The 14,533-nt window shown below is 49.7% G+C and overlaps 1 protein-coding gene across 1 annotated transcript in view; it reads right to left on the reverse strand.

The window, feature by feature from the left end:
* Window positions 1-11,491: 11,491 nt before the first annotated feature.
* RHPN1 (rhophilin Rho GTPase binding protein 1) overlaps window positions 11,492-14,533 on the reverse strand; it is a 150,421-nt gene continuing 147,379 nt past the window's right edge. Inside the window, exon 16 of the mRNA XM_082259091.1 lies at window positions 11,492-11,958. Within this exon, the coding sequence (XP_082115217.1) occupies window positions 11,752-11,958 (207 nt within the window). The 3' untranslated portion in view covers window positions 11,492-11,751. The remainder of the gene's footprint in view (window positions 11,959-14,533) is intronic.

The raw sequence follows: 14,533 nt of genomic DNA on the forward strand, positions 1-14,533 counted from the left end.
TTGTCTGAGCAGTCACAAAAAAAAAGGGGGGGGGCAGGGAAGCTAAAATTACACTCTGCAGAGCTCAGTGAGGAGAGCTCCGAGAGCTGATTGGAGGGAAGGGACACACCCCCTTCACACAGGAACAGAGCTGGTTAATCACAGGCTGTGTGCTGGGGCTCCCTCCCATGTCACCATTTTTCTTTTGGTGTCAGGAAAACTTGCCAGAAGTGACTCATGCAGATAGCAGAGGAAGGAGGCAGCAGACAGAAATGACACTCCAGGGTTGATTTACTAAAACTGGAGAGTGCAAAATCTGGGGCAGTTCTGCATGGTAGCCAATCAGCTTCTATCTTTGGCTTGCTCAATTACCCTTTGACAAATAAAAAAAACTGGAAGTTGATTTCTATGCAGAGTTGCACAAGATTTTGCACTCTCTAGTTTTAGTAAATCAGTAAACACATCTGACCGTTCTTCTCTCTGGAATGATCACAGAGCACCTGTGATCCTTCTATATAGGAACACATGTCTCTATTTTCATTTCACAAGCCACGCCCCCCCACAGTTAGAAACACGCCCCTAGGTACACATTTAACCCCTTCCCTGCCAGTGTCATTAGTACAGTGACAGTGCATATTTTTAGCACTGATTACTGTAGTAATGTCACTGGTCCCCCCAAAAGTGTCAGAAATGTCAGTTAGGGGTCCGATCTGTCCGCCGCAATGTCGCAGTCCTGCAAAAAATCGCAGATCACCGCCATTACTAGTAAAAAAAAGAAAAAAACAATAAAAATTACATAAATCTTTCCCGTAGTTTGTAGACGCGATAACTTTTGCGCAAACCAATCAAAATACGCTTATTGCGATTTTTTTTTACCAAAAATATGTAGCAGAAAACAAATTGGCCTAAAATGTTAAAAAATTTTGATTTTTAAATTTTTTGGGAGAATGTCATATAGCAGAATGTTAAAATTTTATTATTTTTTTTTTTTTATCAGAATTGTCGCTCTATTCTTGTTTATAGCGCAAAAAATCGCAGAGGTGATCAAATACCACCAAAAGAAAGTTCTATTTATGGGGGAAAAAGGACATCAATTTTATTTGGGTACAGCGTCGCACTTGTCCGTTAAAATAATTCAGTGCCGAATCGCAAAAAATGGCCCTGGTCATTAAAGGGGCAAAACCTTCCGGTCCAGAATTGGTTAAAGGGTAACTCCACTTTTGTGGGGGAAAAAAATAGCAAACAAAGAAAAAACGATATAGCGTATAACATTGCGACACAAATCATATTGTAATTGAATGTTGTTAAAAATATCCTTTCCTTTTCAATCTGCAGCTGTTGTAATTTTCTGAAAATGCAATGCAATATGGCTGCCTGGAAGTGTTCTGTACACAGAATGTATACTGACCACACCCCCAGAAACATCATTTCCTGCTTGTGTGATTGGCTCACCAATTTTCCCAGAAGTCTGCACTAAGATACAAGTCAGATTTCTGGCATCCCCTGCAACAGAAATTTCATTTTTGGTGAGATTCTCCCAATAGGAACACGTCTAAAGGGATGGAGGCCCAGCAGATTTCCTCATTTGAGCCCTGCAGCTGCCACAGCTGATAGATAATTATGAAACCACTCCCATTAGACCCTCTCAGCACAGAGGAACAAACAATGATTTCTTCAGAATCACAAAAGTTAGGAATCTGCAACAAAGTTTGTTACAATCCCTGCAATGTACAGAGATCACCCAGAGGGGGGTGTTTTTTTCTCAACAAAAGTGGAATTACGCTTTAAATGTTGCCTATAGAGGATTGGACATAATATATGCCCAGCTTCTAGAATATAGACACCATATTGATGCCAATTTCCTAAGAACTAATAGAATGAGGATCAGGTCACTGGAGAAAGGAGAATCGCACCCGGCGCATTGCCTTTATATGATTTTCTACAGTCAGTGGAACACGTTCCTCCTGGAAGAGCACCCAAGTCTGACCCTTTGGTTTAGGTGTCTGGAGGTCAGAGACCCAAAGCCTGGGAATTGCTGTCCTGTCTCCCAGCACCGGAGTGTGCAGAACAGTATCAAGAGAACCCTGTCCTTAAAAATATAAAGAAGGGGCTTAGTTATTTAACCACTTCCACCCTGCCTCATGTAGATAACCTGCGGCACTCTGCCGCTTACAAGCAAAGCAACGCAGACCTACATCGCTCGCCCACGAGACTGTAGGGGGCGAGCGCGCGCCGCCGTCAGCGCGCTCCCACCCCCACTCGTTCCCTGGGGAGCCAGCGCATGTGACCCGCGGCTCTGCTGTCCGCCGGTCACTCGTGATCTCCCGCAGCAGAGGGAGAAAGACAGACGGCTGATGTAATCACAGCTGTCTGTCATTCTCCCTGAAGTGATCACAGAGGCTATGTGATCCTGCTATATAGGATCGCATGTCTCTGTGGTTACTTCACTAGCCACGCCCCCTAACAGTTAGAAGCACGCCCTTAGGGACACACTTAACCCCTTGATCACCAATAAAGTTAACCCCTTCCCTGCCAGTGTTATCTTTACAGTAACAGTGCATATTTATAGCACTGATTACTGCAGTAATGTCACTGGTCCCCCCAAAAGTGTCAAAAATGTCAGTCAGGGGTCCGATCTGTCCGCCGCAATGTCGCAGTCCAGCAAAAAAAAAAAAAATCGCAGATCGCCGCCATTACTAGTTAAAAAAAAAAAACAATAAAAATGACATAAATCTTTCCCGTAGTTAGTAAACGCAATAACTTTTGCGCAAACCAATCAAAATACGCTTATTGCAATTTTTTTTTACCAAACATATGTAGCAGAAAACAAATTGGCCTAAAATGTTAAAAAATTTTGATTTTTACATTTTTTTGGGAGAATTTTAGATAAAAAAAAGTGAAAAATATTATTTTTTCAAAATTGTTGCTCTTTTTTTGTTTATAGCGCAAAAAATTAAAAATCGCACAGGTCTGTTTGTGGGAAAAAAAGGACGTCAATTTCATTTGGGTACAGCATCGCACGACCGCGCAATTGTCCGTTAAAGTCACACAGTGCCGAATCGCAAAATAGGGCCTGGTCTTTGAGCAGCCAAATCCTCTGGGGCTTAAGTGGTTAAAATGCTGGTAATATATTCAGGTAATCTGTGACATCACAGCCAATAGAGATGACAGTTTTTTGTATTTTAACCAATTCTGGACCGGAAGGATTTTCCCCCTTAATGAGCAGGCAATTTTTTTTTTGCGATTCGGCACTGTGTTACTTTACCGGACAATAGTGCGGTCGTGCGACGCTGTACCCAAATAGAATTGATCTTTTTTTCCCCCCCACAAATAGAGCTTTCTTTTGGTGGTATTTGATCACCTGTGCGATTTTTATTTTTTGCACTATAAGCAAAAAAAGAGCGACAATTCTGAAAAAAAATATATATATTTTTCACATTCTGCTATATAACATTCCTAAAAAAAAAAAAATTAAAAATCTAAATTTAACATTTTAGGCCAATTTGTTTTCTGCTACAAATTTTTGGTAAAAAAAAAAAATCCCAATAAGCTTATAGTGATTGGTTTGCACAAAAGGTATCGCGTCTACAAACTAGAGGAAAGATTTATGTCATTTTTATTGTTTTTTTTTTTTTACTAGTAATGGCGGAGATCTGCATTTTTTTGTGGGACTGCGACATTGCGGCGGACAGATCGGACCCCTAACTGACATTTTTGACACTTTTGGGGACCAGTGACATCACTACAGTAATCAACAGTGCCAATACAAAACAAAAGAAATGCAGGGGTGCCATTATTATGGACCGTGACTGTAGGTGGTGCATGCATGCCAAGCCAACACCTCAAACTCGTTGTGTTCCTCAAACCATTCTTGAACCATTTTTACAGTGTGGCAGGGCACATTATCCTGCTGACAGAGGCCACTGCCATCAGGGAATACCGTTTTCATGAAGGGGTGGAGTTGGTCAGAGGCGGCTCTAGACTTTTTGAGGCCTTAGGCAAAATTAAAATATGAGGCCCCCCTTGCGCGATAAAAAATTTCGACCATGTGTGTGCCCCTATTAATGCAGAGCAACCAGTGTGCGTGCCCCCATTAATGCAGAGCGACCATGTGCTATACAGAACGCCAATAACAAAAAAAGGCATTCCCCCAAAACTTGCCCTCATCCAATGCAGAGCGACCATTGTGCGTGCCCCCGTTAATGCAGAGTGACCATGTGTGTGCCCCTATTAATGCAGAGCGTGTCCCCATTAATGCAGAGCGACCATGTGCGTGCCCTCATTAATGCAGAGCAACCAGTGTGCGTGCCCCCATTAATGCAGAGCAACCAGTGTGCGTGCCCTCATTAATGCAGAGCGACCATGTGTGTGCCCCTATTAATGCAGAGCAACCAGTGTGCGTGTCCCCATTAATGCAGAGCGACCATGTGCGTGCCCCTATTAATGCAGAGCGACCATGTGTGTGCCCCTATTAATGCAGAGCAACCAGTGTGCGTGCCCCTATTAATGCAGAGCAACCAGTGTGCGTGCCCCCATTAATGCAGAGCAACCAGTGTGCGTGCCCCCATTAATGCAGAGCAACCAGTGTGCGTGCCCCCATTAATGCAGAGCGACCATGTGTGTGCCCCTATTAATGCAGAGCAACCAGTGCGCGTGCCCCTATTAATGCAGAGCAACCAGTGTGCGTGCCCCCATTAATGCAGAGCGACCATGTGTGTGCCCCCAATAATGCAGTGACCAGTGTGTGTGCCCCCAATAATGCAGTGACCAGTGTGTGCCCCCAATAATGCAGATTGACCAGTGTGTGCCCCCAATAATGCAGTGACCAGTGTGTGCCCCCAATAATGCAGATTGACCAGTGTGTGCCCCCAATAATGCAGTGACCAGTGTGTGTGCCCCCAATAATGCAGTGACCAGTGTGTGCCCCCAATAACGCAGTGACCAGTGTGTGCCCCCAATAATGCAGTGACCAGTGTGTGTGCCCCCAATAATGCAGTGACCAGTGTATGCCCCCAATAATGCAGATTGACCAGTGTGTGCTCCCAATAATGCAGTGACCAGTGTGTGTGCCCCCAATAATGCAGTGACCAGTGTGTGTGCCCCCAATAATGCAGATTGACCAGTGTGTGCCCCCAATAATGCAGTGACCAGTGTGTGTGCCCCCAATAATGCAGATTGACCAGTGTGTGCCCCTAATAATGCAGTGACCAGTGTGTGTGCCCCCAATAATGCAGTGACCAGTGTGTGTGCCCCCAATAATGCAGTGACCAGTGTGTGCCCCCAATAATGCAGTGACCAGTGTGTGTGCCCCCAATAATGCAGTGACCAGTGTGTGTGCCCCCAATAATGCAGTGACCAGTGTGTGTGCCCCCAATAATGCAGATTGACCAGTGTATGCCCCCAATAATGCAGTGACCAGTGTGTGTGCCCCCAATAATGCAGTGACCAGTGTGTGCCCCCAATAATGCAGTGACCAGTGTGTGCCCCCAATAATGCAGTGACCAGTGTGTGTGCCCCCAATAATGCAGTGACCAGTGTGCGTGCCCCCAATAATGCAGTGACCAGTGTGTGTGCCCCCAATAATGCAGTGACCAGTGTGTGTGCCCCCAATAATGCAGATTGACCAGTGTGTGCCCCCAATAATGCAGTGACCAGTGTGTGTGCCCCCAATAATGCAGATTGACCAGTGTGTGCCCCTAATAATGCAGTGACCAGTGTGTGTGCCCCCAATAATGCAGTGACCAGTGTGTGTGCCCCCAATAATGCAGTGACCAGTGTGTGCCCCCAATAATGCAGTGACCAGTGTGTGTGCCCCCAATAATGCAGTGACCAGTGTGTGCCCCCAATAATGCAGTGACCAGTGTGTGTGCCCCCAATAATGCAGTGACCAGTGTATGCCCCCAATAATGCAGATTGACCAGTGTATGCCCCCAATAATGCAGATTGACCAGTGTGTGCCCCCAATAATGCAGATTGACCAGTGTGTGCCCCCAATAATGCAGTGACCAGTGTGTGCCCCCAATAATCCAGTGACCAGTGTGTGCTCCCAATAATGCAGTGACCAGTGTGTGTGCCCCCAATAATGCAGTGACCAGTGTGTGTGCCCCCAATAATGCAGATTGACCAGTGTGTGCCCCCAATAATGCAGTGACCAGTGTGTGTGCCCCCAATAATGCAGATTGACCAGTGTGTGCCCCTAATAATGCAGTGACCAGTGTGTGTGCCCCCAATAATGCAGTGACCAGTGTGTGCCCCCAATAATGCAGTGACCAGTGTGTGCCCCCAATAATGCAGTGACCAGTGTGTGCCCCCAATAATGCAGTGACCAGAGTGTGTGCCCCCCATATTGCAGATTGACCAGAGTGTGTGCCCCCAATATTGCAGATTGACCAGTGTGTGCCCCCAATAATGCAGTGACCAGTGTGTGCCCGTAATAATGCAGTGACCAGTGTGTGTGCCCCCAATAATGCAGTGACCAGTGTGTGTGCCCCCAATAATGCAGTGACCAGTGTGTGCCCCCAATAATGCAGTGACCAGTGTGTGTGCCCCCAATAATGCAGTGACCAGTGTGTGTGCCCCCAATAATGCAGTGACCAGTGTGTGCCCCCAATAATGCAGTGACCAGTGTGTGTGCCCCCAATAATGCAGTGACCAGTGTGTGTGCCCCCAATAATGCAGTGACCAGTGTATGCCCCCAATAATGCAGATTGACCAGTGTGTGCCCCCAATAATGCAGTGACCAGTGTGTGTGCCCCCAATAATGCAGATTGACCAGTGTGTGCCCCCAATAATGCAGTGACCAGTGTGTGCCCCCAATAATGCAGATTGACCAGTGTGTGCTCCCAATAATGCAGTGACCAGTGTGTGTGCCCCCAATAATGCAGTGACCAGTGTGTGTGCCCCCAATAATGCAGATTGACCAGTGTGTGCCCCTAATAATGCAGTGACCAGTGTGTGTGCCCCCAATAATGCAGTGACCAGTGTGTGCCCCCAATAATGCAGTGACCAGAGTGTGTGCCCCCAATATTGCAGATTGACCAGTGTTTGTGCCCCCAATATTGCAGATTGACCAGTGTGTGTGCCCCCAATAATCTGGACCGCCGAAGCGGTCTGCTTCCTTCTGTCATCAGCGGGGGGGTTAGAATTGAGAGGATCGGAGTGGCTGTGTTTAGCGCTGCATGATTACAGCCGAGATGTTCTTCTTACCCGGCGGAGAGATGTCCTACAAAGTCCCGCCTCCTGGACACTGGCTCCTATGATAGACGTCACCAGTGTTCTGTCTATCATAGGTAAGAGCCGGCCCAGGAGGCGGGACTTTGTAGGACATCTCTCCGCCGGGTAAGAAGAACTTGTACTCGGCTTTTTGTAATCATGCAGCGGTAAACACAGCCACTCTGATCCTCCCGATCCTCTCCATTCTGCCCCCCGCTGAGACAGAAGGAAGCAGACCGCTTCGGCGGTCCAGATTTTAATCCGTGTTGGTCCGGAGTCCGCCTATTGAGGACCCCGGATCTATTCAATAAAAAAAAAAAAAATAAAATGTTTGGGAAAGATCATGCGAGGCCCCTTTAACTGTGAGGCCTTCGGCGGCCGCCTTACCGGCCTAATTAGAGAGCCGCCTCTGGAGTTGGTCACCAACAATGATTAGGTAGGTGGCAGTGGCGGCTGGTGCTCCATAGGTCGGGGGGCGGTGGCAGATGGACCTGACAATGGACCACATCAGCTCCAGCCAGCACCGCACACCATGCCCCCCCGGTCGCCGGCTCACTCACCCTGTGCTGCCCCTGGACTGACATGTGGAGGCGGCGGCTTCCCCTTCAGTCTCCTCCATGTCCCCCTTCATTGGTCGGGCTTCCTCTGCGTCTCCTCCTTCACCAATAGGATGGCTTCTCCTTTCGGCCAATCAGGAAACGGGTCTCAGGACCCGCTTCCTGATTGGCCAGGAGGACAATCCATGTGACAATAGCGAATATTCATTCGCTATTGTCACACAACTGGGTGGGCTCAGGGTGCAGTGCTCTGCGTCCCGAGACCACCCTTTTTAGAAGCCTATTAGAGCCTTCAAAAAAAAAAACCCCATTGGAATTCATGCATCTGGCGCCCTGCATGTTGATTAGGGGGCGGGTCGGGGGGCCCCACCCCTAATGGACGAGCCGCCACTGGTAGGTGTCAAAGTAACATCCACATGAAAGGCGGGAGCTAAGGTTTTCCAGCAGAACATTGCCCAAAGCATCACAATGCCCCCACCAGCTTGTCTTCTTCCCATACTGCATCCTGATGCCATCTCTTCCCCCGGTGACACACGCGGCCATCCACGTGATGTCAAAGAAAACTTGATCCATCAGACCAGGCCACCTTCTTCTTCCATTGCTCTGTGCTCCAGTTCTGAGGCTCATGTGACCATTGTAGGGGCTTTTGGCTGTGTACATGAGTCAACATGGGCACCCTGACCGGTCTGCTGCTACACAGCCCCATACACAACAAACTGCGATGAACGTTTTGCTGCTTTCAACACATCAACTTCAGGGACAACATGTTCATCCGCTGCCTAAAATATCCCATCCACTTCCAAGTGCCATTGTAATGAGAGAATCAATGTTTTTGGGAATCTATGTACAGCACCCTGCCAGCCCCTCCCACCAGAAGCACAGAGACCCAGTGACCTCACTAGGTCTAAAAATAAGAGATGTAATAAAAATGGAAAGGTTTTATATATACATTTATTTAGCATGGTAATTTTCTTTTTGGGGGGGGAGGGGACCAGGGAAGGCAAAATTTAAAGCGGAGTTCCGGCCTCAAATACCTTTTTGTAACTAAAAATACCCCTATAATACTAATCCATCGCCCTTTACAGAACCGCTATTCTCATACTTACAAGGTGTACGGTATTGGATTTTACTCAAAATCGTACTTTTAAAAATGCTGTCTGGGTGCGGCCATCTTGGATGTGGGCATCTGAAGCCGCAGTGTAATCTGCTGTGCCCTTCTTCCTGATTCCAGGGAGTGTTCTGGGAGTTCTTCCTGATTCCAGGGAGTGTTCTGGGAGTTCTTCCTGATTGCAGTCTCCTGGGAGTGATGACAAACAGCTCCCAGGATGCAATGCAAAGGCGGAAGTGATGTCGGTGGCCGCGGCCACAGAGGGGGGAGGAGGAAGTACAATCAAAAATGCCCTGAAAATAAGATAAGGGACCCCCGAAAAAAATTTAGAATGCCCAATTGTTGATCAGCATAACGAGCACTCCAGGAATCACTAAAGTTGCAAAATAGGCCTGAACTCCGCTTTAAGCAGATTAAACTTCAACTTTAATTTACTTTCAGTCCACCCACTGACATGAGATGGTTGTCGATTGATTCAGCCAATCACAGGCGAGGAAATAATATTACAGTATATTGCCAAAAGTATAGGGACACCCCTCCAAATCCTTGGATTCAGGTGTTCCAATCACCTCCATGGCCACCGGTGTATAAAATCACACACCGAGGCATGCAGACCGCTTCTACAAACATTTGTGAAGGAATGGGCCACTCTCAGGAGCTCAGTGAATTCAGGCGTGGTACGGTGATAAGTTGCCACCTGTGCAGTAAGTCCATCCGGGAAACTTCCTTGCTACTAAATATTCCACGGTCAACTGTTAGCTGTATTATGACAAAATGGAAGCAACTGGGAACAACAGCAACTCAGCCATGAAGTAGTAGGCCACGTAAAATGACAGAGTGGGGTCAGCGCATGCTGAAGCTCACAGAAGTTGCCAACAGTCAATAGCTACAGACCTCCGAACTGCATGTGGCCTTCAGATTATCACAACAACCGTGCGTAGAGAGCTTCATGGAATGGCTTTACATGGCTGAGTGGCTGCATCCAAGCCTTACATCACCAAGTGCAATGTAAAGCATCCGATGCAGTGGTGTAAAGCCGGCACTGGACTCTGGATCAGTGGAGACGTGTTCTCTGGAGTGACCAATCATGCTTCTCTGTCTGGCAATCCAATGGAGGTGTCTGGGTTTGGCGGTTGCCTGGCTGCATTGTGCCAAGTGTAAAGTTTGGTGGAGGAGGGATCACGGTGTTGGGTTTGGCCCCTTAGTTTCAGTGAAGGGAACTCTTAAGGCGTCAGCATACCAAGACAATTTGGTCAATTTCATGTTCACAACTTTGTGGGAGGAGTTTGGGGATGACCCCTTCCTGTTCCAACATGACTGCACCCCAGTGCACAAAGCAAGGTCCATAAAGAGCCCAAATTCAGACCCGAAAGAGAGCCAAAGACTATTGGGTTGAGGTTGCAGGCCAGTCACGTTCCTCCACCCCAAACTCACTCATCCATGTCTTTATGGACCTTGCTTTGTGCACTGGTCCAAATCATTTAGTGGAGGGGGGTTATGGTGTGGGGTTGTTTTTCAGGGGTTGGGCTTGGCTCCTTCGTTTCAGTGAAGGAAACTCTTAAGGCTTCAGCATACCAAGACATTTTAGACAATTTCATGCTTCCAACTTTGTGGGAACAGTTTGGGGACGGCCCCTTCCTGTTCCTAAATGACTGCGCACCACTGCACAAAGCAAGGTCCATAAAGAGAGCCCAAATTCAGACCTGAAACAGAGCCAAAAACTATTGGGTTGAGGTCAGGACTCTGTGCAGGCCAGTCAAGTTCCTCCCCCCCCCAAACTCACTCATCCATGTCTTTATGGTCCTTGCTTTGTGCACTGGTCCAAATCATTTGGTGGAGGGGGGGGGGGGGGATTATGGTGCAGGGAGTTGTTTTTCAGGGATTGGGCTTGGCCCCTTAGTTCCAGTGAAGGGAACTCTTAAGGTGTCAGCATACCAAGACATTTTGGACAATTTCATGCTCCCAACTTTGTGGGAGGAGTTTGGGGATGGCCCCTTCCTGTTCCAATATGACTGCCCACCAGTGCACAAAGCAAGGTCCATAAAGACAGGGATGAGTGAGTTTGGGGTGGAGGAACATGACTGACCTACACAGAGTCCTGACCTCAACCTGATAGAACGCCTTTGGAATGAATTAGAGCGGAGAGTGCGAGCCAGGCCTTCTCGTCCATCAGTGCCTGACCTCACAAATGTGCTTCTGGGAGAATGGTCAAACATTCCCTATAGACACACCCCTAAACCTTGTGGACAGCCTTCCCAGAAGAGTTGAAGCTGTTATAGCTGCAAAGGGTGGGCCAACTCAATATTGAGCCCTACGGACTAAGACTGGGATGCCATTAAAGTTCATGTGCGGGTAAAGGTAGGCGTCCCAATACTTTTGGTAATATAGTGTTTATCTGGGAACAGAATGCAAACCTCGTAGTTCCTCAGATATAACTGATCTCAGGGGAAGAACCTATAAGACGGGAAGGATTTGGTTGGGTGATGGAGGACGCAGTCAGGGTGTATGTATCCAATATAGAGGATTGATCAGTGCAATGATCAGACAACCGATCTCCTTCCCATCATCTCTCATCAGCCGAACTCACTGCAGGAAGCAGACGGGTCACTTTTTTTACTTTAATTGTTTTCTAGACACAAAACATTTTCCGATTCTCACAGATCCTCTTTAGTTACAGAAAAGTTTATAAATTATCATCTTTTACATTTATATACAGATAGAATTTAACCGTTCATCCTCTCAGACATGCCCAATAAACTGGAACATGGCTGCTCCAGGGGGCCCATTGTCATACAGTCACCATAGTCTGGGGCCCGACTACAGCTTGTCAGTGCTACAGGGTAAACCTATGGGTCTCTGGGTGCCCCTGGCAGTGGGGGCGCTGTTGCTCCTCAGTCAGTACATGGACTCGCTGTTCTGCACAGCACTAAATGGCAGCTGGAGGGCACTGAGGTTTGGGCTCCGCTTGCTGGGGTTACTCTTCCGGTTCCACAGTAGTAAAGTGCCGGAACGCTTGCTGACACCCGGCGTCTTCCTGCTGTTCTCTTTATTTCCTTTCAGGATCTCGCTGGACGTCAGCATGGAAGATTTCTTCTCCAAAGCCTGGAAAGAATTTGGTTAGAATGAAAAAAAATTAGAAGTGAAGCACAAGTGGCGTGAGAGCGAGAGAGCGAGAGAGAGAGAGAGAGAGAAATCCCCCTTTATATTACCCACTCACCCCATTCTTATACAAACTCAACTGCTTTGGCAATGCTAAGATATAACTTGTCCTGCCAATGAAGCTTATCTAAATTAAATTGAGGAGAGAGAGAGAGATTCTAATTCTGCAGGGAGAAGAGGAACCAATGGTGAAAATAGCTGCATACTATGTGACAGCCAGAGGGACTTAAAAATGCTTTACATGAACTCACCCCCATAATTAATTTTACCCATTACTACCCCCCCCCCCCCCCTACAAACTGAACTGCTTTGGCAATGTTAAAATTTATTCGGTCCTACCAATAAAGCTTATATGAATTGAATTGAGAAAAGAGAGAGGAGAGGAGAGCAGGGAGGGAGGGAGACAGAGAACATGAGAGCAACAAAGAGAGCGCGAGCAGCGAGAGAGAGAGAGAGAGAAAGAGAGCGCGAGCAGCGAGAGAGAGAGAGAGAGAGAGAAAGAGAGCGCGAGCAGCGAGAGAGAGAGAGAGAAAGAGTGCGCGGGCAGCGCGAGAGAGAGAGCGTGAGAGCAACAAAGAGAGCACGGGAGCAGCGAGAGAGAGAGAGCGCGGGAGCAGCGAGAGAGAGAGAGCGCGGGAGCAGCGAGAGAGAGAGAGCGCGGGAGCAGCGAGAGAGAGAGAGCGCGAGCAGCGAGAGAGAGAGCGCGCGAGCAGCGAGAGAGAGAGCGCGCGAGCAGCGAGAGAGAGAGCGCGCGAGCAGCGAGAGAGAGCGCGCGGGCAGCGAGAGAGAGAGCGCGCGGGCAGCGAGAGAGAGAGCGCGCGGGCAGCGAGAGAGAGAGAGAGCGCAAGCAAGCAGCGAGAGAGAGAGAGAGCAACAAAGAGAGCACACGAGCAGCGAGAGAGAGAGAGATCGCGAGCAGCGAGAGAGAGAGCGCGCGGGAGCAGCAAGAGAGAGAGCGCGGGAGCAGCGAGAGAGAGAGCGCGGGAGCAGCGAGAGAGAGAGAGCGCGGGAGCAGCGAGAGAGAGAGAGCGCGGGAGCAGCGAGAGAGAGAGAGAGCGCGGGAGCAGCGAGAGAGAGAACGCGGGAGCAGCGAGAGAGAGAGCGCGGGAGCAGCGAGAGAGAGAGCGCGCGGGCAGCGAGAGAGAGAGAGAGCGCGCGGGCAGCAAGAGAGAGAGAGCGCGCGGGCAGCGAGAGAGAGAGAGAGCGCGCGCGAGCAGCGAGAGAGACAGCGCGCGCGAGCAGCGAGAGAGAGAGAGAGCGCGCGCGAGCAGCGAGAGAGAGAGAGAGCGCGCGCGAGCAGCGAGAGAGAGAGAGAGCGCGAGCAGCGAGAGAGAGAGAGCGCGCGCGAGCAGCGAGAGAGAGAGAGCGCGCGAGCAGCGAGAGCGAGAGAGCGCGCAAGCAGCGAGAGAGAGAGAGAGAGAGCGCGCGAGCAGCGAGAGAGAGAGAGAGCGCGCGCGAGCAGCGAGAGAGAGAGCGCGCGCGAGCAGCGAGAGAGAGAGCGCGCACGAGCAGCGAGAGAGAGAGAGAGCGCGCAAGCAGCGAGAGAGAGAGCGTGAGAGCAACAAAGAGAGCACACGAGCAGCGAGAGAGAGAGAGAGAGATCGCGAGCAGCGAGAGAGAGAGCGCTCGGTAACAGCGAGAGAGAGAGCGCGCGCGAGCAGCGAGAGAGAGAGAGCGCGGGAGCAGCGAGAGAGAGAGCGAGCGCGAGCAGTGAGAGAGAGAGAGCGCGCGAGCAGCGAGAGAGAGAGAGCGCGCGAGCAGCGAGAGAGAGAGCGTGAGAGCAACAAAGAGAGCACACGAGCAGCGAGAGAGAGAGAGAGAGAGATCGCGAGCAGCGAGAGAGAGAGCGCGCGGGAGCAGAGAGAGAGAGCGCGCGGGAGCAGCGAGAGAGAGAGAGCGCGGGAGCAGCGAGAGAGAGAGCGAGCGAGCAGCGAGAGAGAGAGAGCGCGCGAGCAGCGAGAGAGAGAGCGCGCGAGCAGCGAGAGCGCGCGCGAGCAGCGAGAGAGAGAGAGCGCGCGCGATTAGCGAGAGAGAGAGAGAGAGCGCGCGAGCAGCGAGAGAGAGAGCGCGCGGGCAGCGAGAGAGAGAGAGCGCGGGCAGCGAGAGAGAGAGAGCGCGCGGGCAGCGAGAGAGAGAGAGCGCGCAGCGAGAGAGAGCACGAGCAGCGAGAGCGAGAGCGCGTACAGCGAGAGACAGAGAACGAGAGAGAGAGAGAGAAGAGAGCAGAGGGAGAGAGACAGAGAGAAAAGAGAGCAGGGAGAGAAGAGAGCAAAGAGAGGGAGAGACAGCAGGGAGAGAGCAATACATCAGAGTGAGCACGAGAGAAGAGAGAGAGCGGAGAGCAGAGAGAGAAGAAAGGAGAGAACAAAAAGACAAGAGAGAAATCACAAGGAAAGAAAAAGCAGCGAGAGAAGATAAAAGCTGTCCACAGGGTGGCGCTGTAGGAGAGTGTTCCGCTGTACATAACAGAAGATGAATGGACGCAGACAGTGATCTGGACCCAGTGACAGTGTCTCCC

This window comes from Pelophylax lessonae (genome assembly GCF_965119305.1).
Source record: "Pelophylax lessonae genome assembly, chromosome: 5".
Taxonomy (NCBI): domain Eukaryota; kingdom Metazoa; phylum Chordata; class Amphibia; order Anura; family Ranidae; genus Pelophylax; species Pelophylax lessonae.